Source organism: Ochotona curzoniae, unplaced genomic scaffold, assembly GCF_017591425.1.
Source record: "Ochotona curzoniae isolate NIBS_2020 unplaced genomic scaffold, NIBS_Ocur_1.0 contig_291, whole genome shotgun sequence".
In the NCBI taxonomy this organism is placed as follows: Eukaryota; Metazoa; Chordata; class Mammalia; order Lagomorpha; family Ochotonidae; genus Ochotona; species Ochotona curzoniae.
The window spans coordinates 7,535,920-7,563,287 of NW_024465649.1; the positions used below are offsets into that span (position 1 = coordinate 7,535,920).

General features: G+C 40.2%; 1 protein-coding gene across 2 annotated transcripts in view; it reads right to left on the bottom strand.

Annotated features, from left to right (window-relative positions):
• FGGY (FGGY carbohydrate kinase domain containing) overlaps nt 1-27,368 on the bottom strand; it is a 395,820-nt gene that overhangs the window by 149,495 nt on the left and 218,957 nt on the right. For both annotated transcript variants that reach the window (XM_040978475.1, XM_040978474.1), the window contains one exon: nt 23,932-24,035. In XM_040978475.1, coding sequence (XP_040834409.1) covers nt 23,932-24,035 — 104 coding nt within the window. The remainder of the gene's footprint in view (nt 1-23,931; nt 24,036-27,368) is intronic.

The window sequence follows — 27,368 nt, forward strand, 5'->3', positions numbered from 1 at the left end:
TCTATGACATGAATGTCCCAAATCAGCTGACTTTTGCATCACCTGGCCAGAGCAGGCACAGACACTAGCACTTAGATGGTGTCTATAGGTATTTCAAAGTGGGGAAGGAGCAGCTAACAGCTGCTACAGATCTGGTGGGGCACTGATTCAGCTGACACCTTCCCAGGCCCCTTCTCTCTCAACATGACTTATCTTGTCTTGAGGATCTGCATTTGAATTTAGGCTTCAAATTCCTAACTCTGCTTGATCTCATTGGCTTAGACACAGTCTATTCATAATCTCTCCTTGCTCTAGGTATCTGGATGAGATGTTCAATGAGAGCTGCAGATCAGGGCAACTGCCAGACACCAACACCCTGGGTGAAGTACAGGCTGCCAAAAGCTTAGCTGTGTTCCCCATGAAACATCTCTCTTGCTACTCCATGTCAGTGCCTGTAAAATGATACAAGTGAAGGCTTCTAAACAGCTGTCATTATTGTAGTGTTAGGCAGCTAGTTCAGGGTCACCAGCTCAGAAGCTATGCGTCTCCCACCTACTTGATCCTTTCTGCCCACCTGTGAGTCCAATGATGCTTACCTATCATCACCTGGAACCTGAGAGGAGGTGGTATTGCACTGTTGCATAAACACTCCCTTCTGAAGAGCTTCCCCTACCTGTCACCAAAGGTGCTTGGTAGGAAGGAGCTCACTTTCTTGGTCACAAGCTTCCATCACTCTTACATTCCAACTCTTGGCCTTCCCAGTACCCACTTGCTCTCTGCTTTCCCAGAGACAGACTCTGAGGACAGGCAGCCCTGAAAATGGACCCTATATGTCTGATTTCTTCACCCTCTGTTCACTGCTTGGGCAAGTTAATAAAGATGCAACATTCTAAGATGCTTTGTATTTCTAATTTTTGTACTTTCCAGAGTTCCAGGAAAGGTGAGGCCTAGTAGTAATGGAATGTGGACAGAGAAGCCAGGAAAAGGTGCATGTTGACTTCAAGTATCTTAGAATATTTCCATTGTTGAGGAAACTGAAGCATAGGTTTTCAGTTCAATAGAGAGGCTCCAAAATAATGACCAGTTGCTCCTCTCCGGGTTTTCATTCAGATTGGATTACCACAGCTATCTTTCGTTTGCTAATTTCTAGTGGGCCCTGCCATCACCAAGCTTAGTTGATGGACTCTTTAATACATCCTAGACTTGTCTGGTGTGATCTCAGTCACACCCTACAAGAGCTATGAGTACTATTTCAGCCAACTTTGAGATAACTCTGGAAAGAAGGAAAGTTCTTTTGCTTTGTAGGTGTAGAGATGCTGGCTTTAAAAGTCAAGCAATTCCTCGAGTTCACCTGGATTAAAAGGGTCAGCGTCAAAAGTAATGCCCTTTTTTATTTAAAAAAAATATTTTAACTTCAGCAAGCTTTCTGTCCATAAAATACAGAGAAGGCATATATAGGGTTTCAGATTTGGCAGAGCACCTTTACATTTTCCCAATCCATCATCTTATTGGCTATTGCTTAGGGATGTTTCAAACAGCCAGTTAGGCCTCAGTATAAAAGGATCTGGTGCAAGGGTTACAGTTCATCAGCTTAAACTTTAGCCTGCAAAGATACTCACATCCCATATCAGAGTTTTAAGTCCCAGGTGCTCTACTTCCCATCCAACTTCCTGTAGATGAATCTGGGAATGCAGTGGATAATGACTTAAGTGGTTGTGTCCCTGACACTCACTTGGGAAACCTGGATGGAATCTTGAGCTCTTAGCTTTGGTCTGGCCTGACCTACGCTGATTTTAGCATTTATAGGCCAATGGATAGAAAAGTCTTTCTCTTTGTGTGTCACTTTTTAAGAAATAAAGGATTTGAAAGCATTTTCCCCTTTGTGGCAGTGTACACATGTCAATAGATCATCAGGGAAGAATGAAGAAGCTCTGCTTTGCATACCATTCCAAGTAGGCGGTATTTTTGGTGCAGCTCTAGATAGGACAAGGACCTTTCAGACCACGACCCATCTGTGGAATTATATAATGATGGAATTCATTGAGTCTTCAAGCATAGGAGAGTCTTCAGAAACACTTTCAAGCCACGAAGCAAAGTGAGAACTGAACATCGCTGCATTTCCAATGTTTGTTTATCTATATTCAGGTGAATGATTTTGTTTTCATTCAAACTTCACTGAAAGACAATACTGTGTCAGATAAGACTGGCTATCGATACAGAAATTATTGTTGCACAATTCTCAGCCACATGAGTAAAACAAGAGTGAATGTGCATTGCGATGGAGCTTTACACTATCAGATACTGGAGACATTTCACCTAATTGAGAATGAAGGCTTCCAGGAAGAATATCGTAGGTGACTGAGTTGAATTGTGAACACTAAGTGAGAGTACTGCAGGCTGTGCTGAAGAAGCCAACAGTAGGATTTGTTTACTGGAGGCAACAGAATGCAAAGAGGAATTGTGCAACGAGGGGGGAGAGGTCAACTTGGGTCCCACAGTTTAGGGGATTGTTAAACTTGTAAGGGTTTCAATGTTACTTCTCTAAAGATAATGTAAAGGGAACTAAAAGATTATCCCAAACCCTAGGGGAGAGGATGGGAAAAGTAATTTTGCTCTCTGGGACTCTATTTTGTTACCTATGAATGAGAGTAGTGCATTGAGTGATCTTTAAAGTTCCCTCCAAGTCTCTTATTCTGAAGAGTTTTCAAATTAATGATCAGTTATAGAAATATTTTTTCAGATTATTATGGAATTTATAGCTAAATATAATGAATTTTGCCTGAAAGAATTTAAGTAATAGCAGAGACTGCACATGGAATTTGACTTTAAGTGACTTGAATTCAGAGACAGAACTGATACTAACTATGTTATTAGGTGAATCATGTTCACTCTTTTGTTAACCCCAATTTACTCTGCTAAATAGCTGACTACTGTCTTGGGCTCTTTCATACAAGGTGATGAGTCTTCCTAAGAAAGGTTTGACATGTAGTATGGCCATGATCTGGTTTGTGTATGTCCTCAGGGCATGGTACAAATGCAACACGGGCTCTCTCATAGGGCACTTTTGCTGATTGACTGCAATGTTCTCTCCTGCCCCAGAGTGGTATGTGTGAAGCTGGCTGTCTTTCCCTCTAGTGGTGTGTTCAGGACTTAAAACTTGTATGATAATCTTACTTGTCTGTTTTATGGTAATCAACCTCTCTCACTTATTCACCAATAAATCTGTTTACATTCTCACTCAGGAAATCCAATGTTGTCTTGTTGCAGGTATACATTACGCTCGCCATTATATACAACCCCGTTTGCAACTCAATACTACAATACGGAATGCTTCAATCCCACATCGAAGCAATTCTTTATGAGCACTTGTGTCTTCAGTCAGATTAGTCACTTTCAATACCTACATAGATAATTGAGAGAGTGGCATGGGACGAATGGCCAAGTTTGAGAAAATGAAGTAAGTAATTATTGTATTAAAGACAGTATTTTACTTTTGTCCTGATTAAATCATTTTAAGCCACCTGTTCAAATAAAGTTCAGATTCTTTAGGGGCAAGTCTAATAGCCAGCAGCAGAATGTTCTATGATTGACTCATTCATCTATCCCTTCACAGGTCAAATGACTAGCTGTCTGCCAGGTGCTCGAAGGAGGTATGAATGGCAGCACAATGAACTCAGTTCACAAGACAGAGGAAATAGGAAGTAGTTTCACTTTTGGCTTGTTGTAAAACACAATTTGCTAGCCTTTATATATTCAAGAAATACTTTTTAGGTACCCTCTATTCACTCATTTATTCATTCATTCATTATCTTGCATGCCACAAGCTCAGGAACTATGCTGGATAAAGAAGATAAAACAGTAAATCAGTGTGAGCTTCACAATGCAGTGACAGAGTCCTGTGATCTCTCATGGTTGTTCAAGCACAGGATCATCTATCTGGAATAATAACAATAAGAAAAATACATATATGTGTTCACTTTAAACAAAAAGCCAAACTCTCCATTAAATAATATATTTACTGGAAAATTCTTAAAAACATTTTAAGATTAGTAATAATACACAGCTGTTAAACACAATGCTGACAGCCTTGGTAAACACAATTAAACAATAATTAACAACAGAAAATATTTTAAAAAGCGAAGAGAGAGATAAATTTTACAGATGAAACAATGAGTACATTTAGCTAACACCAGCCTCTCTGCTGAAAGCACTTTCTTCTTACTTAAAATATTAAATGATAGATTGCCTTTAATGTTCACTCTGATCATATTAGATTACCAAAGCTCTACAATTCACCTGTTCTTTTAACTTTGCATGGCCAAGAAAGAAAGGAACTGTAAAGGAAACTTATTAAAGATCCTGAGATGAGGGAATAATCCTGGATTATTGGGTAGGGTTGGAAATGCAGTCAAAACTATCCTTGCAAGAGAGAAGCAGATGGAGATATGACCACAGGGCAGGAAAGGCCAAAACTGAGGGATGCACCCACAAATCAAGGCATGTTGGCAACAATACAAAATAGAAGAAGAGAAGGAATAGATTTTCCTCTAGAACTTTCACGGGGCTTGGCCCCCCAATACATAATCTTGGGTTGGACTTTCAACATCTAAAACCATAAGAGAATAAGTGTGTATTGTTTTAAGTCACCAAGCTTGTGGTAATTTGCCAAAGTACTGACCATAGCTTTACTGCTTCTCTAGTTTAGAAGAAAAGTGTGATCAGTTGTAAAGCTCTTAATGGAAAGAAGAGAGCCTATTATTACAGAAGGAACTGTACTTTCTCAAATTGTGAATTCTGAGAAAAAAGTTCTCAAGTAGGATTTTATATGAGATGCAATTAGAAACATATTAACTCATAAGTATGGTTAGCTAAACTAAGGATGACTTTCACAGCTATTTTTTTCTTCACATTTTTAATTATTTCCATGAGCGAGAGGAAGTAACTTTCAATCTATTGGCTCACTCCAAAAATACCCACAACACTAGAAACAATACAGAACGTGGCTGAAGCCAGGATCTGTGAATCCAACCCAGGTCTCCCGTACGTGTAATAGAATCTCAGTTACTCCAGAGTCTGCATTAGCAGGAAGCTGAACCTGAGGCCCAGAGGTAAAAGTCGAGTCCATGTAATTGGATTTGGAACAAGGGTGCCTTTTTAGTTGGATTGACAGAAGGAAAAGGAGAGAAAGATTCTCTGTCTGTGTGGTTCATTCTACAAATGGTCAAAATGACTGGGACTAGCCCAGGCCAAGGCTAGGAGCCAAGAGTGCCATCTAGGTGTTCCACATGGATCACACAAGCACATTAGCAGGGAGCTGCTTCTCTGATATAAGGTACTCTGATATAGCACACCAGAGCCCTAAAGGGCAGTTTAATCTCCTGCCACAATGCTGGGTTAAATACCCATTTTTCTTTCTCTCTTAAAATACTTAGAAATCTATTAAAACTATCTCACATAAACACAGTACAAAGAATTCAATGTATGTATGTGATTATATATGTATGTATGTATATATGTATGTAAGTATGCATGCATATATGTAAATATGTATATATGTATCTATCTATCTATCTAACAGCAGGGAAATGAAAGGAGATAAACAGAGACAGAGAAAGGGAGAAATTTTACATCCACTGGTTCACTCTCCAAATGGTCACAATGGCTAGGGCTGGGCCAGTGCCAACCATGATTCGATAGGAAATCTGGCACTGTAATCAGCAGTTTAACCAACTGAACCAAAATGTTGGCCCTCTCCCAGTGTTTTGCATAAAAGCTCTATTGATATTGTTGATATTATATACATAGGTATATGTGCATACACAAATATTAACAATTTGGAAGTTAAAGATATGTTCAATAATCCCTAAATACTTCAGTGTATATTTTATGAAACAGTAACATGCTTTCATAAACCCATAACACAATTGTCTCACCAGGAAGTAAACATCGATACAACATTATACTCTAGTTTATAGGTCTTAATAAAATTTTATCAATTACCCACTTAGTGTGCTTTATGGTAAAGGTTTTTTTAAAATTTCTGTGTTTTGCTTGTTCTGTTGGTCTTGCATGCCCTTCAGGTAGTCATCATATTTCTTTGGTCCTCCAGTCTTCTTCCCTTTTTCATGACCTTGGTTGCTTTTTTCAGAGCCCCCTCAATTTATAATACTTTCTCATGAATCAACTGAAGTTACCCATTGTTGGTAGCATTACTACAGAAATATTGTGTTCATGCAGCCTCTTTTTTGGGGGGGGGGACCTTTTATATTTTCTTTACATTTCTAATTCATTTATTTGAGATTCACAGATAGGGAGGTGAAGGCTCCCAACTGCTGATTTGTTCCTTTCCAGTGCCTGCAATGTCTGGGGATGGGTTGGAGATAAAGCCAGGAGTTGGGAACACTATGCCAGTTTTTCATATGGATGGCAAGGACGCAAGAGTTTGAGCCATTGCTGCTGCTTCCCACAGTCTGCAATAGCAGAAAGCTAGAATCAGAAGCAGGAAAAGGTATTAAACTCAGGTATCTGATACAGGATAAGGGCCTCTGAAACAATACCTCAACTGCCAGGTTAAATGCCTGCTCCTCAGGAAGACCTCTGATAAGAGCCAAGGGCAAAACATTTAAAATATCTCACATAAAAATCCAGCTGACAGTAGTAACCAGAAGAGTGTCTCTCCTGGAAGCCAAGCCTGTCTGAGAATCTCTGCTCCCTAGGCAACTGCTGATCACAGATGGGGTGCGACACCTAGGAAGTCTTCAGTGCATCAGCCTGAACACTCAGCAGTTTTCATACCAAAAACTGCCAACTGATATCATCTCCCAAACATTTTTTTTTGTACAGATCCACTTCCGTCTATCTGCCCATACCCGCTGCCACAATCCAGGACAAGCTGCCATGACATCATCCCTCACCAGTCTCTTTCTATCTGTTCTCTTAGCATCTGCTCTGGTCTCTGCAATCTGTTCTTGAAACAGCAATTATTTCAATCCTTTGTAAATCCAATTATGTTGCTCACTGTGTTAAAACCTTTCAATTACTCTTAAGACAACAGAACATAATCCTTCACAAGGTTTCACAAGCCCAGCATGTTCTGCCCCAATTTGCTTCTGTGGCCTTAACCTATACATCTCTGCTCTCCTATCTGACCCAAGAGTTGGCAATTTCTTTCCAGTTATCCTGCCTTTGTCTCCCCTGATGACTTTTCTCACTACAACCAGCACTGCACATAATCCTCCATCCTGCCTAGCCACTGGGCTCTGCTGAATTCCCCATTCAAAAGCTCTCAGCTCCAACATCATATCTAACAGAAGTCTTCCTAGGCTGTGTTGGTCAGTTAACTTTATGCTGTCAAGGTTGGTTCTCTGCTTTATAGCACTCACACATAATACATACAGAAAAGTACATGAATACACATGACCATGTTAAGACTGGAAAATCCTCATGCATTCTTTACCAGAAAAAATGCCAGTTCCCACAAATCCCATCATAAACCATTTATCTTCATCAAAAACCAATATGCCAAGCCATGTAATTCACTTGTGTCATGATATTTACAGTGATTATTCCCTTGCTTATATTTCTAGCTTAGTGCCTACACAGGCATTCTTAAAGCTTACTGTCCCTTGTGACTCTGAAATTTCTATGAAGTGATTCTGTATTTTTCATGCATTGTTTCACTTTAAATCATCTGTTATATATACATGCAGTTTCTTCTTTTTTAAGTACATAGATCACTATATTTGTGTAACAAAATTTAATTACTTGGAAACTTGGATGAGAATTTGAGACTGTTATGAAAAGTCATAGTATCAATAGACCTGTCCGTGTTACCAGGCATTATTTATGTACAAGTGCATAAGTTCCTATAAGCTTCCCCAAAACAGTAGAAATGGTAGAGTATAAGGAATGTGCATATCCACACTTATCAGATGATGTTTCATTGTTTTCCAAAGTGTCTGTGCTTATTTGCACTAAGAGGATACAAAATAGGGCACTTATCAGATCTGTAGTTGACAGTTGCTTGTTGTCCATATCTTCCACCAGACTATAGTTTTAAATCTACTTTTGTAACCATGTTTACTCCAGCACTTGGCAAATATAAGATTCTTACAAAAAATGAGTAAAGTAGCTCTGTTATGGAAGCTTAACTATTTTGGATGTGAATACAGGTCTATATTACTTCAAAAAAATCTATATCTTTGCTATCACACACTAAATTTTGCTTGTCCCAAATAAGTGAAGATAATTTTGTCTCCTATTTATTATTTTCCCAAGCAACATGGGTAATCAAATGAGGTTATAGACTCCAACCCAAAAGTGAGCAGTGCACATATTAAGCAGTGCAAGTATTTCACCAACATCTACCTGGAGCCAAAGGTCCACAGATGGAGAATATGAAAGGTGTTTGTCAATGGAAATGCTTTCTGAGTGTATATGGATTAAGATCACTTTGTTGAGAAAGATGGGAGCTTCAAATATCACTGCAGGGAAAACCAGGGAGACCAATTATTGCTTTTTCAGTCCAAACTGCACCTGTGTCCCAAATAATTTACCAACATAAACAAAAGAACCATGTTTTGACTCCCAATCAAAACAAGCATTTTAATATGCTTGGTTTTTCTCTTTGCATTAAATTTTCTCTTTGCTGGGGCTCTTGAAGGGGATGGGCAGCGTAGGATATAAAACATTGTACCCTGGGTTCCAAGGGAAACTCTGACTTCCTATATACACTGAAATATCTTAGGCCTTTGTGGTTTCCTGTTGCATCATGTTGTGTCTGTGCTTTGGTTTGTTGGCACAGAGTTGCAAATTGGGTCTTGCTTCATTCTGCTTGCCACAATAGAGTAAAAATTACCAGCAGACTATACCAGAACTTCTGTCCAGTCAATGAATCTTTGGTGTGTCAGTATCTCAATCTACCTGGAAAGGACTTCTTTGAAAAGGCAGAAATTCAAGGGACACCTCACCTTGGCTCTGTGCCCCAAATCTGAAAGGGCCTGATGCACTATCTGATACGATTTTCCTCATTTTACATTAATCTTATGTTGGTTTATTTCATTTTCATATTCACTGAGTGTTGATTTAGACGACTTCCTGTGCACAAAGTGTTCTGCTGGCAATGAGGACACATTGGTGGAAAGACAGAAACAGTGCTCTGAAACAGTGGAAAGCGATGTTGCTGAAAGTGCTCCAGTGGAACACTAGAATGACATGACTACATGGCACAAGGTAAGGATCTTCTATTCTCCTTCCCAGCTTACTCAATCAGATCCCATGCAAAAAGGCATGAAGAATAGTTGTTGCTGTTGTTGTTTAAGGAGTTCGCTTTTCATGTACATTAATTCAGAAACACTGGCTTGCAGCTCATTGAAGAACTTAAAGTCACAGTGACAAAAGCATGGATACAGAGCTCTTATTGATGATGAACCAAACTTCAGCCAGCAGCAGGATCTTGCAATACAAGTAAATGAAGATGAATCAACTAAGGATGCGATAAAAATAGTTTAGGGCTTTGCTCTGACTTGAATCTGACTAGGCCCTATCATTCATCAGTTCTAGGGTTTGGAGAAAATCTTAGTTTCTTTTAAAACACCTGCTTTGGTAGTCTCAGTGATCCTGAATATAAAATACCACTGGCCTGTTAAGAATTCAAAAGTACAAAAAACATTTTCTTAATTAGAAAATAATTGAGGTGAGCTATAATATTTCTCTCAGTCAGAACTTCATGTTATCTTGGCTTAGCAGACAATGGTTGTGAAGTCCACCTTTAAAACACAGGCTACAGCTGTGGATTATGTGATTCTTTGTAGCTTCCACCAATGCTTTTCCAAAAGCAGAGCTCAAAGCTGAATCCAGCTCTCAGGAAAACAATGGGATATATGAATTCATAGCAAATACACGTAATGCAAAAAATTGATTGATTTCATTTTTCTACACCAAAACATATCTTTTAATTATAGTTTTCCCTAAGTTTTTAAAGTACCTTTATACTTCTTATATCATTTGCAATTTTTGAGAAATAGATATACAATTCTGTGTTCTAACCTGTATGCTCTCTGACCTTCTTCCAATCACCTCTTATATGAGGAAATGTATTCTATTGGGAACCTTCACGTAACTACCCTGTAATGACATTTGACTTTCGTTTCATCCGACTACATTAGTGTTTTCCTTTGTTCTGATCTAAAACATGCTGTTTACATTTTTCTTTTGCTTGTACTGCTGAGATTTTTGTCCATTCAGGTATTCTAAAATTAGTCTCATATATTTGTTGTGAGGATTCGAAATCCTATATATAGGTTGCTTAGCAGAGAAAGCAGCACATGGTAAGTATTTAATAATACCCCAGCTATCACATGTTTGTTGCTAATCCTTGAACTTTTGATCCTAACAAATACTCTTTCACATGCCATACACAAAAATGAGTAGGTTTTATTGATACATTTTTTTAAGATCCTAATTTTACATACTTGAACTTGTGATCTGGTATTGACTATCTAGCTTATATGTTAATATATATAGTATACGTATATCTTTGGGCTAACTTGATCATGAAGTATTTGTGGAATATCTACTATAGGCCTCAGATTTAGAGTAATGAAGTAAATTGTGTACCAACTGTTCAAGGAATTCAGGTTTGGGGAGAAGGCCTAATCAACTAAATTTGGTAGAGGGAGGGAAGAGGGTTTCAGGGAAGTAACACTGGAACTAGCACTTTAGGGAAGACACTAAACATAGTGTAGTTACTGAGAACACAGGCTCTGGGGGCTCTGTGCTTTGGGACAATCTCAGTTCTATCTGTTCCTGGTTTGTGATCATTACTAGCTTCAGTTTCTCCAGCTAAGTGCTAAGGGTTACAGCAGAGTAAGAATCACCTGTTTTAACCAGAGTTTACTGGTTAAAAGAAAAGGCATCAGAAATGTTCAGTAGTATGAGCTGTAACTCTAATGGTTCTCATTGTGATAATATTTAACAAACAAGAGGGAAGGTGTGGCCATTCCAGGCAGAGTAAATAGCAAGCACAAAAGACACAAGTAGGGCCTGGGCACAGTAGCTCACCGGGTAAAGTCCTGACCTTGCACACACTAGGATCCCATATGCACACCAGCATTCCCACTTTCCATTCCGCTTCCTACCTGTGGCCTGGGAAAGAGTAGAGCACAGCCCAAAGCCCTAGGACCCTGCACCTGCGTGGGAGACCTGGAAGAGACTCTAGGCTCCTGGCTTCAAAATGACGCAGCTCCAGCCATTGCAACCACTTGAGGAGTGAATTAATGAATGGAAGATCTCTCTGTTTCTCCTCCTCTCTGCATATCTGACTTTCAATAAAAATAAATAAATCTTAAAAAAAAAGACTGACCTGTGGGAAAGTATAGGTTCTTCATCAGAATAAATGTAAGCTCAGGATAGTTCTTTGTTCTTCCATCCATATCTCTCAAAATTCTAATGGGTTATCACACCTCAACTGAGTAGATAAAGCATGTACACTCTATGTAACTTACTTGCTGTGAACACTTATGATTCACTATAGAAAATGTAGTGCATTTGACTGGAGGTTATACTCTAGAACCAACTGGTAGTACTAAGTATATGTTGTATATGTGCAGTTTAACCTGTATAAAATGTAATCCTGCTCTATTCTCATTTATATGGCCCTGTGTAGTTCAGATAAGGATATGTGATGTACTGCTGGAACATAGTTTGGAAACTCAGAGATAGCAGAAGATGAGATCCTAGCTGGGCAGTCTATACTAAACTAGATCATCTACACACAAGAGAGCTGCCAAAGCATTTAATTGTAAGAGTGAAGCCACGAATCTACTGGGGTAGACAAGTCCTTGCAAAATTGTGTTCTGCACACCATGGAACTGTGAATATATTTTATCTCTGGGAGTTCCACTTCCACTTTTCATGATCCATTTCCTCAATTCCAAAGAACCCTGGCCCTGTCTTCCAAGATCACATTCAATCTCTCAGTTAAGGGTTGCATGGAAAGCTAAGGAACATTGTTAATTTTTATCATGTAAAACGATTACAGAAGCTTAGTTAGTAAAGGCATTGCAGCTGATCAATCACTCAAAGACATCTCCTAGTAAACTGTGCCATCAATCAAGATAATTATGACTCCATCTTTGCCTGTTTCCTCAAAAGGCTAAATAGGATGAAAAGTCTGAATGTAAATTTGGCAATTGGACATTGTATCCAGTTTTCAGCTTTTTTTTCTTTGCCTTTGACGTGATCCAAGGTATAATTCAATAATAATTTCATCTCTGTCCAGTAGTTTGGACAGAGTTGTGTGACTAAACTGGTCAATGCAGTTACGCAAGATGGGAAGGGTAAATAAGAGCTGCTTGATTAAAGACTGAAGAGTTTACTTGTTGTATCTTCCTCTTACTGCACAGCCAGTTAATGAAACATAGGAAAAGAAACTGGCACAGCAGGATTTTTTGAAAACAAATTCATGGTTGATACTTGATATTTTTTTCAGTTTGTCCCTCCTTATATTCAACAATAATTTATTGGATACCTACTCTATGTTGAACATTATACAAGTTTCCTATGCTTATCCTTATAGACACAGGTGGAAATGTACCTTTATACATACTGATGTATTTATTTAAAAGGTAGGATTACGGAGAAGAGGAGAGACAGAGATTGAGATCTTGCAAGTATTTAGCCACTCCCCTAATGGCCACAATGGCTAGCTGGGCCAGGCTGAAGATAGTAGCCTAAAAGACCCTTGGGTCTCCTACATGGGTGTCAAAGGCCCAAATACCTGGTTTTTCCCACTGATTTCCCAGGCTCAGCAGGAGGCAGTTGGGTTGGCACTGGGCAGCCAAACTTCAAACAAGTGTCCATATGGAATGGGAGCATTAAAGAGGGCAGCTTAACTTGCTGCACTATAACACTAGCCATGGAAATAAACTCTTTTGTGATATTTTTGTTACTTCTTTATGCAACAAAAAGTGCAACCTAGTGTGTTACTTTAAAATATTGATGTTAATCTTTACATTTCTCAAGTGTCACTAAACTCAGATATCTGGAAGTCTTAAAAACACATGGCAGAAACTGAATTTAATAGTTTATAAATTATTCTCAAATAAAAATGTTTAAAAAATGACACAATTGTAGTAATTTTTAGTACCTTAGGATTTAAGACTTTAGTTCTTTACTGAATTGAATATAGCTCAAATCCATAAAAATATGATCAAACTATCCACTCAAGACTGTGTTTTGACAGTAAGGAATATTGATGGTTCTTTAGAATAACTTTTCAACCTCATTTGTTCAGTATTTTTGCTTGAGAAACTTTTCATTGGGGGCTTTGGTTTCTTTAACATCATTTCTCCTGAGGTTCCAGCCATTTGGTTAACTGTTACAGTAGAAATTACCCCAAATTTCTGATGGTACTTGGAGAAGACACATGGATACTAAGTTAACTTATGAAAAAGAGGAAATAGCACATGAAGAGAGTAAGAAAAATAGATGGAAACATATGGGAAATACAATGAGGCCAAAACACTAAAACCTCTGAATCAGATATATGGAGAACTAAATGAGCTCATGTATGCTGAGGCACTTGGCACAATACCCAACACTTAGCGAGGGCTCTGCAAGGGCTGTCCTCACTGGTAGTTCATCAGACCAAATTCAAGAAAAACATAGCTGCTTCCAGAACTGCTAGGTAACCCTCAGCAGCCGTAGTATCAGTCACCCACAGAGAAGCTGAGTGGTAAATAGGAACCTCATCCCCAACTCCCTAAAAAAAAAGTAAAGAAGGAAATGTGGTTTTCATTTTATGCTTTTCCAAATGAATTATAAACTTCTTCATGAGCTGGGAAGTCAGCTGCAGGCCTTCAACCTGCCAGATGCAGCACTTGACCACAGGACAGCAGGGAAATGAAGATGATTAAATGAGTCTCATAAACGCTCTCTTCCCAAGGGATGAAAGTGACAAGTGAGGTTGCTTATTTTTATTGTTATCATTAGGTGTGTGGCTTTTCAGAGAGTGAATTGGAAGACTGGGGAGAAGGCAAAGTGAGAGCACTGTGGTCTAACTGCTCTGACCCCAACTTGCTGTTCTTACCAAGGTTCTCCTTGCAAGCATTCTATCCCTGTTCCAGACAGAACGTGATCTGGAATCCAACAGTCTACACTCTAGAACTGGGCTTAGTAGCTACATGTACTTGGGTGAGTAGTTTGCCTTTATGAGCCTCAGTTACACATCCTGTGAACTCATAGGGTAACTATTATAACTCTATGAAGATTATTAGGAATATTAAACATACAGCTGCCTAGTGGCTAAAGTCCTCGCCTTGAATGCACTGGGATCCCATAAGGGTGCCAGTTCTAATCCCAGCAGCTCTGCTTCCCATCCAGCTCCCTGCTTGTGGCCTGGGAAAGCAGTCGAGGATGGCTCAAAGCCTTGAGATCCTTCACCCCCATGGGAGATCCCGAAGAATCTCTGGGCTCCTGGCTGCTGTGGCCACTTCGGGAGTGAATCATTGGATGGAAGAGCTTCCTCTCTGTCTCTCCTCTTCTCTGTATAATTGAATTTCCAATAAAAACAATAAAAAATTAAATTAAAAAAATACAGCTGCAAATTTCTTAGACCACTGCAAGATGCAATAATTATCACCTGGTATTGTCATTACTGCTAATTTTTCTTTGCCACATCAGTATTCTAGAAGGTTCACTTCCTTCCAGCTTAGGATCCCTTCCAGTCCTCCTTCTCTCTACAGAATGTGATCTCTTTCCCCTGTGGCTAATGAGGAGGGAGCTGAAATACAGAGATCCTTCCCCAGCCCTTTACCATTTACCCCCTTAACACTGAAGCTTCTATCCTTACTGCAGGCAAGCTGTAGTCATTTGCAGACAGCTGGGACTAGGTCAAAATGTTTGTTTCTGATTTTTGAGGGGCCTCAGTTCACCTGCTGTGTTTCTGGTAGGTTTCGAGAAACCTGGGGCCAGACAGGTCTGCTCAGGTTTTACAGTACTTGATATTCTGACAGGTAACACTTCAAGGAAGCTTCAACAGTTTTGCTAAGTGGCTGTGCCCTTACACTCTCACACTTACTATTTTTGAATTCCAGTCCTGCATACTCTTGTCACAAATCTAACCATTCTTATAAGTATTCAGTGAGTCTCACTGTGGCATTTACTGGAATTCCCCGTATATCCACTAATACTGCAGATTTCTTGAAATACAGTTGCCCCAACCCCTAGCCACACCCTTTTCTTCAGGGCACTCTGACTCCAAATAGTCCCAGGCAGTTATGGAGTGAGATTCTAGACTGCTCTAACAACATGGCAGTGCCTAAACTGTGGCTTTTCTCTGATTAGAACCCAAAGACACTAGGATCCCAGCCTCTCTGTCTCTTCCCAGCAGGACAGAGACTTGCCAGTAGAGACCACTGGCAGTAAATGCATCCTGATGAACCATACAGGCAGGAGGTTCTTTTCTCTTGAGGGTAGAGCACCAGAAAAAGGTTAGAAAGTTCTCAAGGTCTATTTTGATGGAATAAAAGAGAGGGACTAGCTCTCCTGATTCCTCACTAAAATTGCCCTGGTCCTTGCCTTGCACGTGCTGGGATCCCAGATAAGCACCAGTTTGTGTACCAGCTACTCCACTTCCCATCCAGCCCCGTGCTCATGACTGGGAAGGCAGTCAAGGATGGCCCTTAGCTTTGGAATCCTGTACTCACATGAGAGACTGAGAGGAGGTTGCTGGCTCCTGGCTCTGAATCAGCTCAGTGGCCACTTGAAGAGTGAACTAGCAGTCGGTAGACTTTTCTCTCTGTATCTCCTTCTCCCTGTAAATTTGCCTTTCCAACAAAAATAAATAAATATAAAAAAAGTCTGAGGTGAGCTAAAGCCATATAGTGAAAATCTTACCTCCTAGAGAGGCTGTGGACCCCCTGATCTTACTGAATAATTACAGCTCAATGAAGGATTTTAAATGAAAGAATAGAAAAAAATTTGCATCTGGAATCATTTATCTAACACTACATTGCAGTAACTATTCTAAATATCTCCATTAAATTTACTTAGTCCTCATTTATAAAAGGTGGGGTGGGAACTAGGAGTAAAGCACCTTAGACATAAGGAGCCTTTCCCAGTCATGTCTCTCAGCAGATACAGGTGTTGAATGAGGGCACCTCTGGGACATCCGAGCACTTGCATACATCTCCAGGGTGGGAAAGTTATGTGACTGTGCAGCTGTCAGCTGTTTATTTTGCACCAGCGCTAAACTGGACAACATAGGTCAACAGGAGGCACAGGAAAATGCAACCATCAAGCAAGTCAGTTTCATCTGAGATACACGTTGACATCACTGAAACACAAGAATCAACATTTATTCATCTTTACTAGGGCTCAAAAGGATACAATAAAATATGTATGTATAGCTACACAACTAAAATGAATCAGAAGGGAAAGTGTAAAAACTAAGTTTTGATTACCTATTATATATGTTTTGTAAATGAGGATCAAATAATTTTTATATGTGTGTTTAGAATAATGTATGAGGCTACCAGGAATTATGTGATTGCAGATACTATAATTTTTTAAAATATTACTTTCTAAAGGCTTTATCTATGTTTTATCTTACATTAGCAGCTAATTCCATTTTAATGCCTGCAATATTCTATTATAATGATATACTAGGAATTTGTTTATTCACTGTTTATAGACAACTAGGCTGTTCCTAGCTTTGCAGTACTACACATAAGGTTATTAGAAAGATCACTGTATGAGGTTTGCATGGGCAGTCTTTTGTTAAGAAGGAAATGGCTAGATCACACAGCAGGTATATATTAATTGTGTAAGAAAATGCTAACTTGTCTTCCAAACTGGTTCTACTATGCACATTGCCACTAGAAATGTAAGAGAGTTCCAGTTCCCAAATCTTCGTGGGAAATATGGCGTAATTCTGGCCATCCTAAAATAGGGCTAGAGTACCTCACTGTGGCTTCAATTTGTTTTACCTAATGGCTAGTGATTTGAGCATATTTTACAGTATTTACCATTGTAAGCATTGCTTTAGTGAAATGGCTGTTGAAATCTTTGCTCATATTTTAGTTGAGTTGGGTCTCGTTTCCACCCTGGGCCTTTGAGAGGCTATGAAACTGAGAGAGAGGGGCTGGAGAACCTCTAGAGGGCATAAGTAAGCATCCCTTTCCTGTGCATTATATGGCTCACTTACCCATTCTCTGCGTCAGTTTCTTCAGGACAGTCATGCTGCCCACTTCTCTGGATTATTTAGCTAATTTCAGTAAAGTGCTTGTTCCTGTCACCATTCAATAGACGACAGTAGCTATTATAATTGCTTTCCTCTTCATGATGACCAAAGCTATTGCCTAAGGTCAGGGATGCCAAACATATCCAGTCCAGCAAAATACAGGACCTGTGCTGCTCCAGACATGGCTCATGGTCTATCCAGTAACAAGCTGCTTTGAGCTCCTTCAGTGCATGATCTGACTCTTTGCTCAGAGAAAAACCTCAACCCACTGTTCACCATTCAGTGCCTAATATATACAGTTTGTTTATAATAGCTGCAGCTACAGAGTCCAGAGGCCAGGTTCAGAATGGAGTGCCTTCTGAGAATGTTGGTTATCACAGGGCTAACAACAGCAGGTGGTAGTAGGTGAAGCCAGAGCACACAAATGTTTTCATGTGAGAGGCTAAGCAATGATCTTCTGATACCATGTTGATTTCCCTCTTGCTTTACGTCTCTTAATGATTCTACCAGTGTCACCTATTAAAAGGACACAAGGTCCCACATGACCACTCTCCTAGTCATGATTCTGCTAAAAGAAGGACAGCAGTTCAAGGTATATTGTTTTTATTCCTGTGCTGCTAGCCCAATGGGCCTACACATATGTAACTTCCCAGCTGGACTCAGGGGAAATCAGCTATGTAGTTTTGTGTACATGGAAAAGCAAAACGAAGTGGAGTGAAGGAGTGGAAACAGGTCTACTACTAGAAACGAGAGAGCATGAATAGTGTTGTAGTGGGGGCAGTGAGATCATGGTCCTACAAATATAATTCTCTACAGGAAATCTTCCTTTGTGTTGGCTCCTTTATATATTCCTACCACATTCTAACCATATGTTTCGCAAAGTAATTACATTTTTTTTGTATTGGAGTTCTTTGTCCTTCTCATCCTACCTGGGCTCTTTGATGGCAGGTATGACTTTTTATCTTGTTTCAAGGCCCTTATTGCTTAGCTAGGGAAATGCAAGAAAATATTTTCTTATTGAATTAATAATTAATTGACTAAAAACAACAACTTGAGATATGGGCATTATAGTTCAGTGGGTTAATCCACTACTTAAGATGCCTGCATCCCATATCAGAGTGGTGGTTTGAGTCCCAGCTCTCAGTGCTTCTGACCAGCTCCTTGCTAATGAGTCTGGAGAGCAACAGATGATGCCTCAATAATATGAGATCTTGACATCTATGAAGGAGATAAAGATGGTGTTCCTGGCTTCTTATTTGGTGAGTGAACCCATGGACAGAAGATCTCTCCTTCTCTTTGTCATTTTATCTTAGAAAGAAAAGGAGACAGAGAGAAAGAGTGAGAGTGAAAGAGAGAGAGAAAGGGGAGAGGCAGAAAAGAGGGAATCTTAAAAAAAAATGGCTTCTGAAATTAGAATACAGAAAGATCGTAAAGCTAGAATAGATTACTTACACATCAATGCCACTTTAGTTTCTCTATTATTCATATCATAAATGAGGCAGATATGTCCTGGTTGACTAACGTAATATATTACTTTAGTTTTCACCTTTTTTCTATTCAGGATGCCACCCACGATATCATTTCAAATTTCACTGTTACATTTCCTTAGACTGGGATAATCACTAAGGACGCCCTTGTGTTTTGATGACATTCGTGGTTCTTATTAAACACTACTCAGCATTTTGTGGACTACCCTTTAATTGGTGCTTATCTGATGATTCCAATAGTTACAGAGAGGAGGAAATTGCAAAGTGCCATTTAAAGCATCTGTCACCAACACAACTCATCGCTGCAGATGCTAACCCTGGTCACCCGGCTTAGGCAGGGTGGGTTTGTTATAGCTGTGCAATTTAAAATCACTAGAATTTCTCCTCTTTCCATGCAAACACTTTTGCAGGGAGTTGGTCTATCCAGTTCACACTTCAGTGGAAAGCCAAGCTCCTTCTCTCTGATGATGAAGTATTTAAATACATTATTAGAATTCTTCTACACATGAAATATGCATCCTTTTCTTGTTCATTTAATTGCTTATTATAGTATGAATTTTTGGACAGTTACATTATACTTTGGGTTATAATGCAATACATTACTGCTTAAATTGTCCTGCTTTTGCCCCTAGAAGACCCTTCAGTTGGCTCCCTTTGAGATATTTTTGATTCTATGCAAACTGTTCACTTTCTGGCATGACAATATGCTCCAGCCACATCTTGCCTATTTGCAGTACAATCCTAGAACTAATCATTTTCCAAGGAATTCTCATTTATTTTTGTTTTGATTGGTAATGGTAGTAGAAACCAAGATCTTGGCATTGTATTTCTATTCGTTCCTGGGATGCTCTAGTTCGTAGGCCTTCTTAGCTGATAGAATTAGGAAATGCACATGTTTGCTCACCTATATATGCTATTCCTGTATTAATCCATCTGTGTTTATATAAAGCTAAATATGATTCATACTGCTGTCTCCATGTTTAATTAATAATCACATTATCATTTGTTCTAGCCATAATGGATCCTTTCTAATAATAATAGTACTTTATTTTAATGGTTGTGGGTATTTTTGTGCCAGGTTCAGTGGCAAGCTGTTCAGACTAACTTAATCCTTCACACAACTTTATGGGTAAGCATGATTGCCCACACTTATAAGCTGAATAAATGGAGTCCTGACCTTACCTAAAGTCACATAATAAGTGGTAGTGCCAGCAGAGGCGCCTGTATTCATGAGACTCTGAATCCACTCTGTGACTGAGAACCACTGAGGCTGGGTTTAGTTAAAACTGAGCAGAGTTCTGTGTGATAGAAGATAGAGAAATATTTCCCAGTTCTCGCCAGGTATTAGACTCTGTCCAGTCTCACCTGGTCAACACTCTTCCTTACCCCTGTTTGAGAGGCCTCTCACCACACAGCCTGAGTGAGGACAAGTTGCTCAATTGCAACCCAACTTGACAGCCCTAAGAGAGGGTGCTGAGTCAATGGCAAAAATCAGCACCATCTGACCCCCTGACCTTTCAGCCACTGGCTAACCCCTGCTATACATTATCTTGGGTTTTGGTAACTTGGTAATAAGTAATTGTAAATTAGCACTCTGCTTTCATTGAGTTAAAAAGGGACTAACATTCCCCCACCTTTTGTTAATCAAACTATCCATAACAAGATAAATGTGCAGCCCTGATTAGTGTGTTTTACTTTAAATTTCAAGCATTTTCTCTAGATTCCTGGAAGTAACAGAAACCAGCAGGTAGGGAGTGTATAAGTATTTACCAATGCTCTGTGGTCTGCACATTCATTCATCTCTGGCTCATGGTTCTTCTAAGGTGACCTAGAAAGAGGCACTGGATCAAGCATGCAATGTTCATGGGAATTTGATCTCAGTTATCTCTTTGAGTTGCAAACATCCAAAGTGACATTACAGTGAGAAAGCAATCCTTCAGATCATGCTGAAAGCCACTTTGTGAGAAAGCCACAGCCTCTTTGGTTCCTGGGTTCTGTTTGGTGAGTTTGTTCTGACAGTTAGTGGCTTTATTTCCAGAACCACAACAAAGGGGGTCCTTGAGCTTTCCTGGGAGTGTTCCTGCAGACTGAACATCTCCTGGACATCATAAAGGTGTTATTGTGACTGGCTTTCTGGGCTCCCAGCACCTGAGGGAGATCAAAGGAACTTTCTCATGCCAACACAACCGCAGTTTCACCCTCACAACATAGCATTAAAGCTTATGATTAATCCCCTTGGCCCTGAAAGTCCCTTCCCATTCCCAAGTACAAAGTGGGGTGGGGGGTGGAACGTTATTGCCAGCACAACATGACCATAATAAACTGGCATTTTATGGCCCTCATTCATTGCAACCAACTGCAGCTGCCTATCAAACTCATGAAAGTCCCAACAGTTGTACCATGGGAGCTGTTTACATCACTAGGAAATTTTCACAAAAATCCCCACCATTTCTGAGCATCTACTGCCAGGGATACATATCTTAATGTGTGTTACCCAAAAACTCAGTGAGATTGGTGCCATTACTTTTAATTTGAGGGACAAATAAATCAGAGGCTTGGAAAACTTACTTGCTCACTTTGAATCACTGGGTAAAAAGAGGGCAGATGTTGCAATCATTCCTCCCCCGGGACACTGAAATCAGGTATGGCACAGAGTGACTAGGAGGAATGGGAATTCTGGAGCCAGCCAGATCTGTATTGGCCTCAGGTTCAGAACACGATACCTTTATAACCCTGAGAACATGAATGTACTTTTTCATGACCTAGTTTCCTAGTTTCTAGAACACATGTGTTGGAGAAGCTGGTATCATCCTCAATAAGGGGAAATAAAACAGAACAGTGGGATATCATAGACACACACATTCATTCAGAATCACTTCTACTTAGAAACATCAACTGAGGAGATGGCACTGTGATGCAGTGGAATCCATCACTTAGGAGGCTGGCATCACATATTGAAGCACTGACTTCAGACTCAACTGCTCTGCTTGGTCAAATATTTGGGTCCCTTCTACTTCTGTGGGAGACATGTATGGGGCTCTGGAATCCTGAATTTGGACTGGCCTACCCCAGGATTGTTGGGGTCATTTTGGGAGCGAATCAGTGGATGGCAGAAGTTGCTGTTTCTGATACTCTGTGTCCCAAATAAATACATTTCTAAAAGAAGAAACCTCACCTGAGTAAAACTTCTTGATATCAAACTTTACAAGAGAAGTCAGCTTAGATGTGTTTTATGAAAACAGGAGATGATTTAAATCACATTAAATCAATGGACAATGAAGACAGGTGAAAAGGGTAGACAATGTCAGGGAAAATGTAGGCTGCTGGCTATTCAGCATATCATTCTAACAGGGGCCTTCATTGACAGCTAAATTTTCCCATAGGGTTACTGAAGAGGAAGGATATGATAGATTTTTAGATATAGTTAAAGAAATTCCATTTCAAAATTTGCCCAGAGAAACAAAAAGAACTCATACTTTCTCAAAGTCTGGCCCAAATATCACATCAAGAAGATTCCTCTAACTCTGAACTCCTCCAAGAAAAGTTAATCATGGCCTCCTTTTCATTCAACAACTCCTGGTCATCAAAAGTTCACTCTAGTGTTTCATGTGTTTACCACATGTAAGGCATTTGACGTGACCTTATTTAGTGCTCATAGCACCATGAGAGGGGGTTTATAGCTTTGAATGCTTCACCAGTGAGGAACTTGGGTCCCAGGGAGTTTCTACCTCTTGCCCTAGTGCCTAGGCTCAGTATGTGGAGAAACTGGGGCTAGAGACCATATATATAAGATGAACCATCAGGGCAAGAAAACTTTGAGCAATGTCTGGTATGGACAGATGCTCAGTACTACAAGTACAATCTGGATTTATGCTTGGGGGCCTTATATGGTACCGTAACATCTGTTATACTATATCTCCTCCATAGAAGAGCTGAGAGCATTTGTATGGCCCCAAGGTTTAGCCCTGCCTGGAAACAGAAATAGGAATTGAGCCAATGTGTTCCTATTTACTCAACAAAAATGACAGTTAAAAAAGGTTCAGTGTGGCTCGGCGGCGTGGCCTAGTGGCTGAAGTCCTCGCCTTGAACGTGCACCAGGATCCCATATGGGCACCGGTTCTAATCCTGGCAGCTCCACTTCCCATCCAGCTCCCTGCTTGTGGCACGGGAAAGCAGTTGAGGATGGCCCAATGCTTTGGGACCCTGCATCCATGTGGGAGACCTGGAGGAAATTCCTGGCTCCTGGCTTCAGATTGGCGCAGCACCAGTCGTTGCGCTCACTTGGGGAGTGAATCATCAGACAGAAGAGCTTCCACTCTATCTCTCCTCCTTTCTATATATCTGACTTTATAATAAAAATAAATAAAATCTTTTTTAAAAAGGCAAAAAAGGCTTGGTGGTACCCACAAAGTGTCAACAACTGCACTCTGCACATGAGCTCTGCCAGGGCTGCAGTGATTCCGCCCTGAGCTGTGTCTCATGCTCATCTTTGCTCATCCCCATCACCCCCCTCATACTCTCCCTCTATTTCATTCATTTGGGAAAAAATCCAAGTAGTCGTCCATCTAAGTGGAATCAAGTAATGACTTTTAAATAAAAATATGGTAGAAATGGGTACTTATCGAAATGGAATGCTTTCAGACGTATGCATTTAAAGAAGATATAAATTTTAGGGTAGGCACTAAATTTTAACTGCAATCTTGGAGAAAGCCTTTCCACTAATTCATGGAGAAAAATTAACAAAGTGAAAATTGCTTATCAGTGTTCTTTTCTGAAGCCATGATGTGCAGCCTAATTCTATAGATCATCAGGATGCTCTCAGGGAGATGGATTTATATTGATTGAGGGAGAGCTCACCGCCAAGGAAAACAGACAATCCTTGCCAGAGAAGATATGGCTCTCCATCAGACTTGGGGAGTGAGTCAGGATTTGCCATCTTTGGCCCAATTTCACCTTCCCTGCCTGGGCTCTTTGGCTAGTGTGATGTCAGAGGCCGACTTGACTTTTTTTCTCACTGTAAGAATCTGGCCCCTGCAGAAGTGCCTGACAAATGCAAGTAAGACTGCTGGTGATTAGGCTGGCTTCTGGTAACAAGAAGCACAAGGAGGCAGGAAGAGGAAAAAGGAAGGAGAGGAAGGCATGAAAAAGTCACCAGCTCAAGTCTCCCATGGATTTGTCTTCCGCCACGTGTGGTGGCCTTGCCTGTGTGTCCAGCTGACTCACCCCCATGTGACAAGAAGACGTTCCACAGATGATGGCCAGCCGTGATGTCATTGGCTGTCCCTCACAGGCGAGGCCATGACCCCTCACATCTGCTCCAATCACTCCTGTGAGAAAGCAAACCAAAACAAAAATCCTCTAAAAATGTAGAAAAAGTTAAAAACAAGTATAAACCATTTTTTAAAAAGCCAAACAATGTGGAGGATGAGCCCCATGAGTAGGAAAATCTCAAATAGAAACCAAAAGAACACAGCTGCCTGCGTGGGGAAATTAGGAAACCCGTTCTGTTTTGGCTTTACTTGGGTCTATGAATAGCATTCAGTGCTGGAAGAGTGGTGCTAAGTATAATTGTCATAACAAAAGCAGCCGCCATCAGTGATTTTGTGCCCAAGTAGTACCAGGTGTTATGCTATGTGTTTACATGCATGGTCTCATCAGCTGAAGACATATTCCAGTGGCTGCCACTAATGGAACAGGCATCAGAGGAGAAATGAAGGTCTGCTTAAGCTGACTTGCAAGAGGTCAGATACATTATACCTCAATTTCAAAACTGGAAAAGTCACAGAAAATGTAGGATAACTCAATCTCCTCAGCATGCCTAGGTCACCATTTTTACTACTGCTTGGTGCTGAATTCTAAGGGCCCAAGGGTGAAAGAAAAAAAGTGAGCTCCTGTTCAGAGAATGCTATGTAGTACAACATTTTCATAAATGTGAGGCACTGGGACTCTCCCATATAGCCCACATTCCGTGATGCTTGTGAGAGCCTGGAACCACCTTCCATTTATGAAAATATCCAACAAGCATATTCAAAGCACAGCATGTGATACTGGATATGATGTGGGAGCTATAACCTTTTAAAGTCACATAATTATAGTGCATAAAAAGAGGTAGAAGGTGCTAAGATCAGGACACACAGACTGGGACACAGGATAGAAAGATGCATCACACTGACCCGATCAAGTTCAATGCAGAGCCACCCTGCTTGCATTCTCTTATCTTTGGTGCTCTTTTTCACCTCAACACCTTTGAACTTGGTCTTCCATCTGTCCAGTTTCTTATTGTGCCAGGCTAACTTCTAATTATTTCTCACTCAAATATGTCTAGTTGCTCCCCAATCCTTGAGGAAACATGGAAGCTCCCTGTTAATCTTCTCATGTGCCATGGGACTTCTTTTATAAAAAAAAAAAAAAGTAACTGGTAGTTGTAAAAGGACATATATACTGTCTGCTCCTCTTCTATAGTAAAAGTTCCAGGAAGAAGGAACTGCATTACCAACATGCTAGGTAGCCTAGGACCTACCGCACTTTCTACCAGCTCAAGGTAGGAAGTGAGAAGCTATGAATACTTGGGGCTGCTGCATAGATGAATCCAAGTCCCTGATCTCAGGACACAGTTAGCTGGGAGGGAGACAGAATCTTAAAGGGTGCAGGAGGCACACTGGTTGCAGGGGCAGCCAACCCAATGTAGAGGTTCTGGGATGTTTCACAAGTAATTCAATCTCCACTGACTTCAGGGAGTAAGTGATAAAGGCAGGCTGGAGTGTCTCTTCCAACAACACATCCTCAGATGTTGTAGGAACTGCTCACTTAACTATGTGGGCCTTCCTAGAGTATGATCTAGAAAAAGCTACAATTCTCCCAGACGTTTCAACAGATTTCTACATTTTGTCCATTATTTATTCTAAATTACACTTTCTGGAGCACAGTAATGTGTGCAGCTCTGTTCTTGTTCAGAGGACTATCAGCAGGGGGAAGTACAGCTCTTCTAAACGTCCCTTGCAGGTTATAATAGTGATTAGAGCCCAGAAACCAGGCAAGTGACATGTAGGACTTACGCCTGCAAGATAGCTGGGCTTCTTTGGTTTCAGATCAATTCTTTTACTCTGTACACTTCTGTGGGCTGCATGTCTAGGCTGTTCTTCCCAGAGTTCACGTTAGCTGAGGGTAGCCCTGCTGGGATATGTGAGTGCTGGTGGGAAGAGGGGCAGGCAGAGCACATCTCATCTCATCTGTCTCAAGCCATATCTCATGCAGCAGCTGTTTCCCCTCCAGGATTTCTGTCCTGTGCACAATGCCACTCTGGCTGCAGGATTTATTGGAGAACACTATCTCAGACTCCAGAAATATCAGCTCTTAGCTTTGCTTTCTAGTCTAGGAGTGGAAGGAGCTTCCATAATTTTGATTTCTGGCTTGCCTCACAGAGGGAATCAGGCCTTTCTGAGCTCTTTCAGCATTAGGGTCACCATATTTTCACATTACATCCCTTGGATGGGCCTCAAATAAAACACTCCCTATTCAGGTGCAAAGGTTTGTGGGTAGGAAGAACTTCTAAATATGAGCAAATTGTAACGGAGTCGTTGAAAGATGTCTCCCAGAGACACAACTCATCTTAAAACAGACTAATGTGATGATGCTGTTATCATCCTCATTGCTCAGGTAACAAGACAGAGGCCTAGAATTGGAAATGAAAAGTGTCTTCACAGGGCTGCAGAGCTCACAATGAGATTATCATTCAAGTAATCCGATTCTACTAAGACTCACTGACTTTTCTCTAACATACTTCTCTGTAACTTTCAAGATAATGAGGCCTTAAAGATGCTAATCCTCAGATATTTGACAGATATGAGATTGACTACTGCTGGTCCACAGCATTATAAGCGAGTTCAAGGAATTCCTTGGAATAAAACATATGAGTTCAGGAAATACAGGCCATGGTGGTGCCAAAAATTCATTCAGTTCTGATACAGGTTTACATAATGGTAAAAAGTAATTTGTGGGAAATATTTCTTTGTTTCTGAGCAATTTAGCAAATTCACTGTTGCTATTTCTTGAATGAGATATATCTCAGATAGACCCAAGACCTATTAAGAGGCATAAGGATCTGCTGTAAAATGGGAAAGCTCATATGACTATTCCAATAGTGAGGAAACATTTAGAAATAGAGGTTTGATTAGTGATAGCCAAGTTAGTATCACCATAACTACTCTCTCTTTTTCACTGTCACCCCCATTGCCATCATTTGAACCATCTCTCCAAAGTCTATTGTACTGTTTCATCCAAGAAAAATTATCAGCCATAAAAACAAGGCTACATATTGTGTTAAGCTGTTTAAATGTTTTCTCATTTAATTTTTTCTCACATCTATAAAGGATAATAATAATAACCAGTAAGAGGCAGGTCTTGCCCAATCTGCCTTCAAGGCAGTGAACTCCCCTAATGTTCACCCCAATTCCACAGCAGTGCATGGCTTTTGCTTGCTGAGAGGCCACATGAGTTTGAGAACTGACACATCCCAATTTCCCTTAGACCACACAGAGCTTGAGGGCAAGGGAGTATCCTCTAGAAAGTAAGTCAAAAACAAGCAGGAAAAAAATGCATGGAAATATAAAATATGGGAGGAGCTTTCTCTTTTCCAAATAATCATGTTTCACAACTCCTGG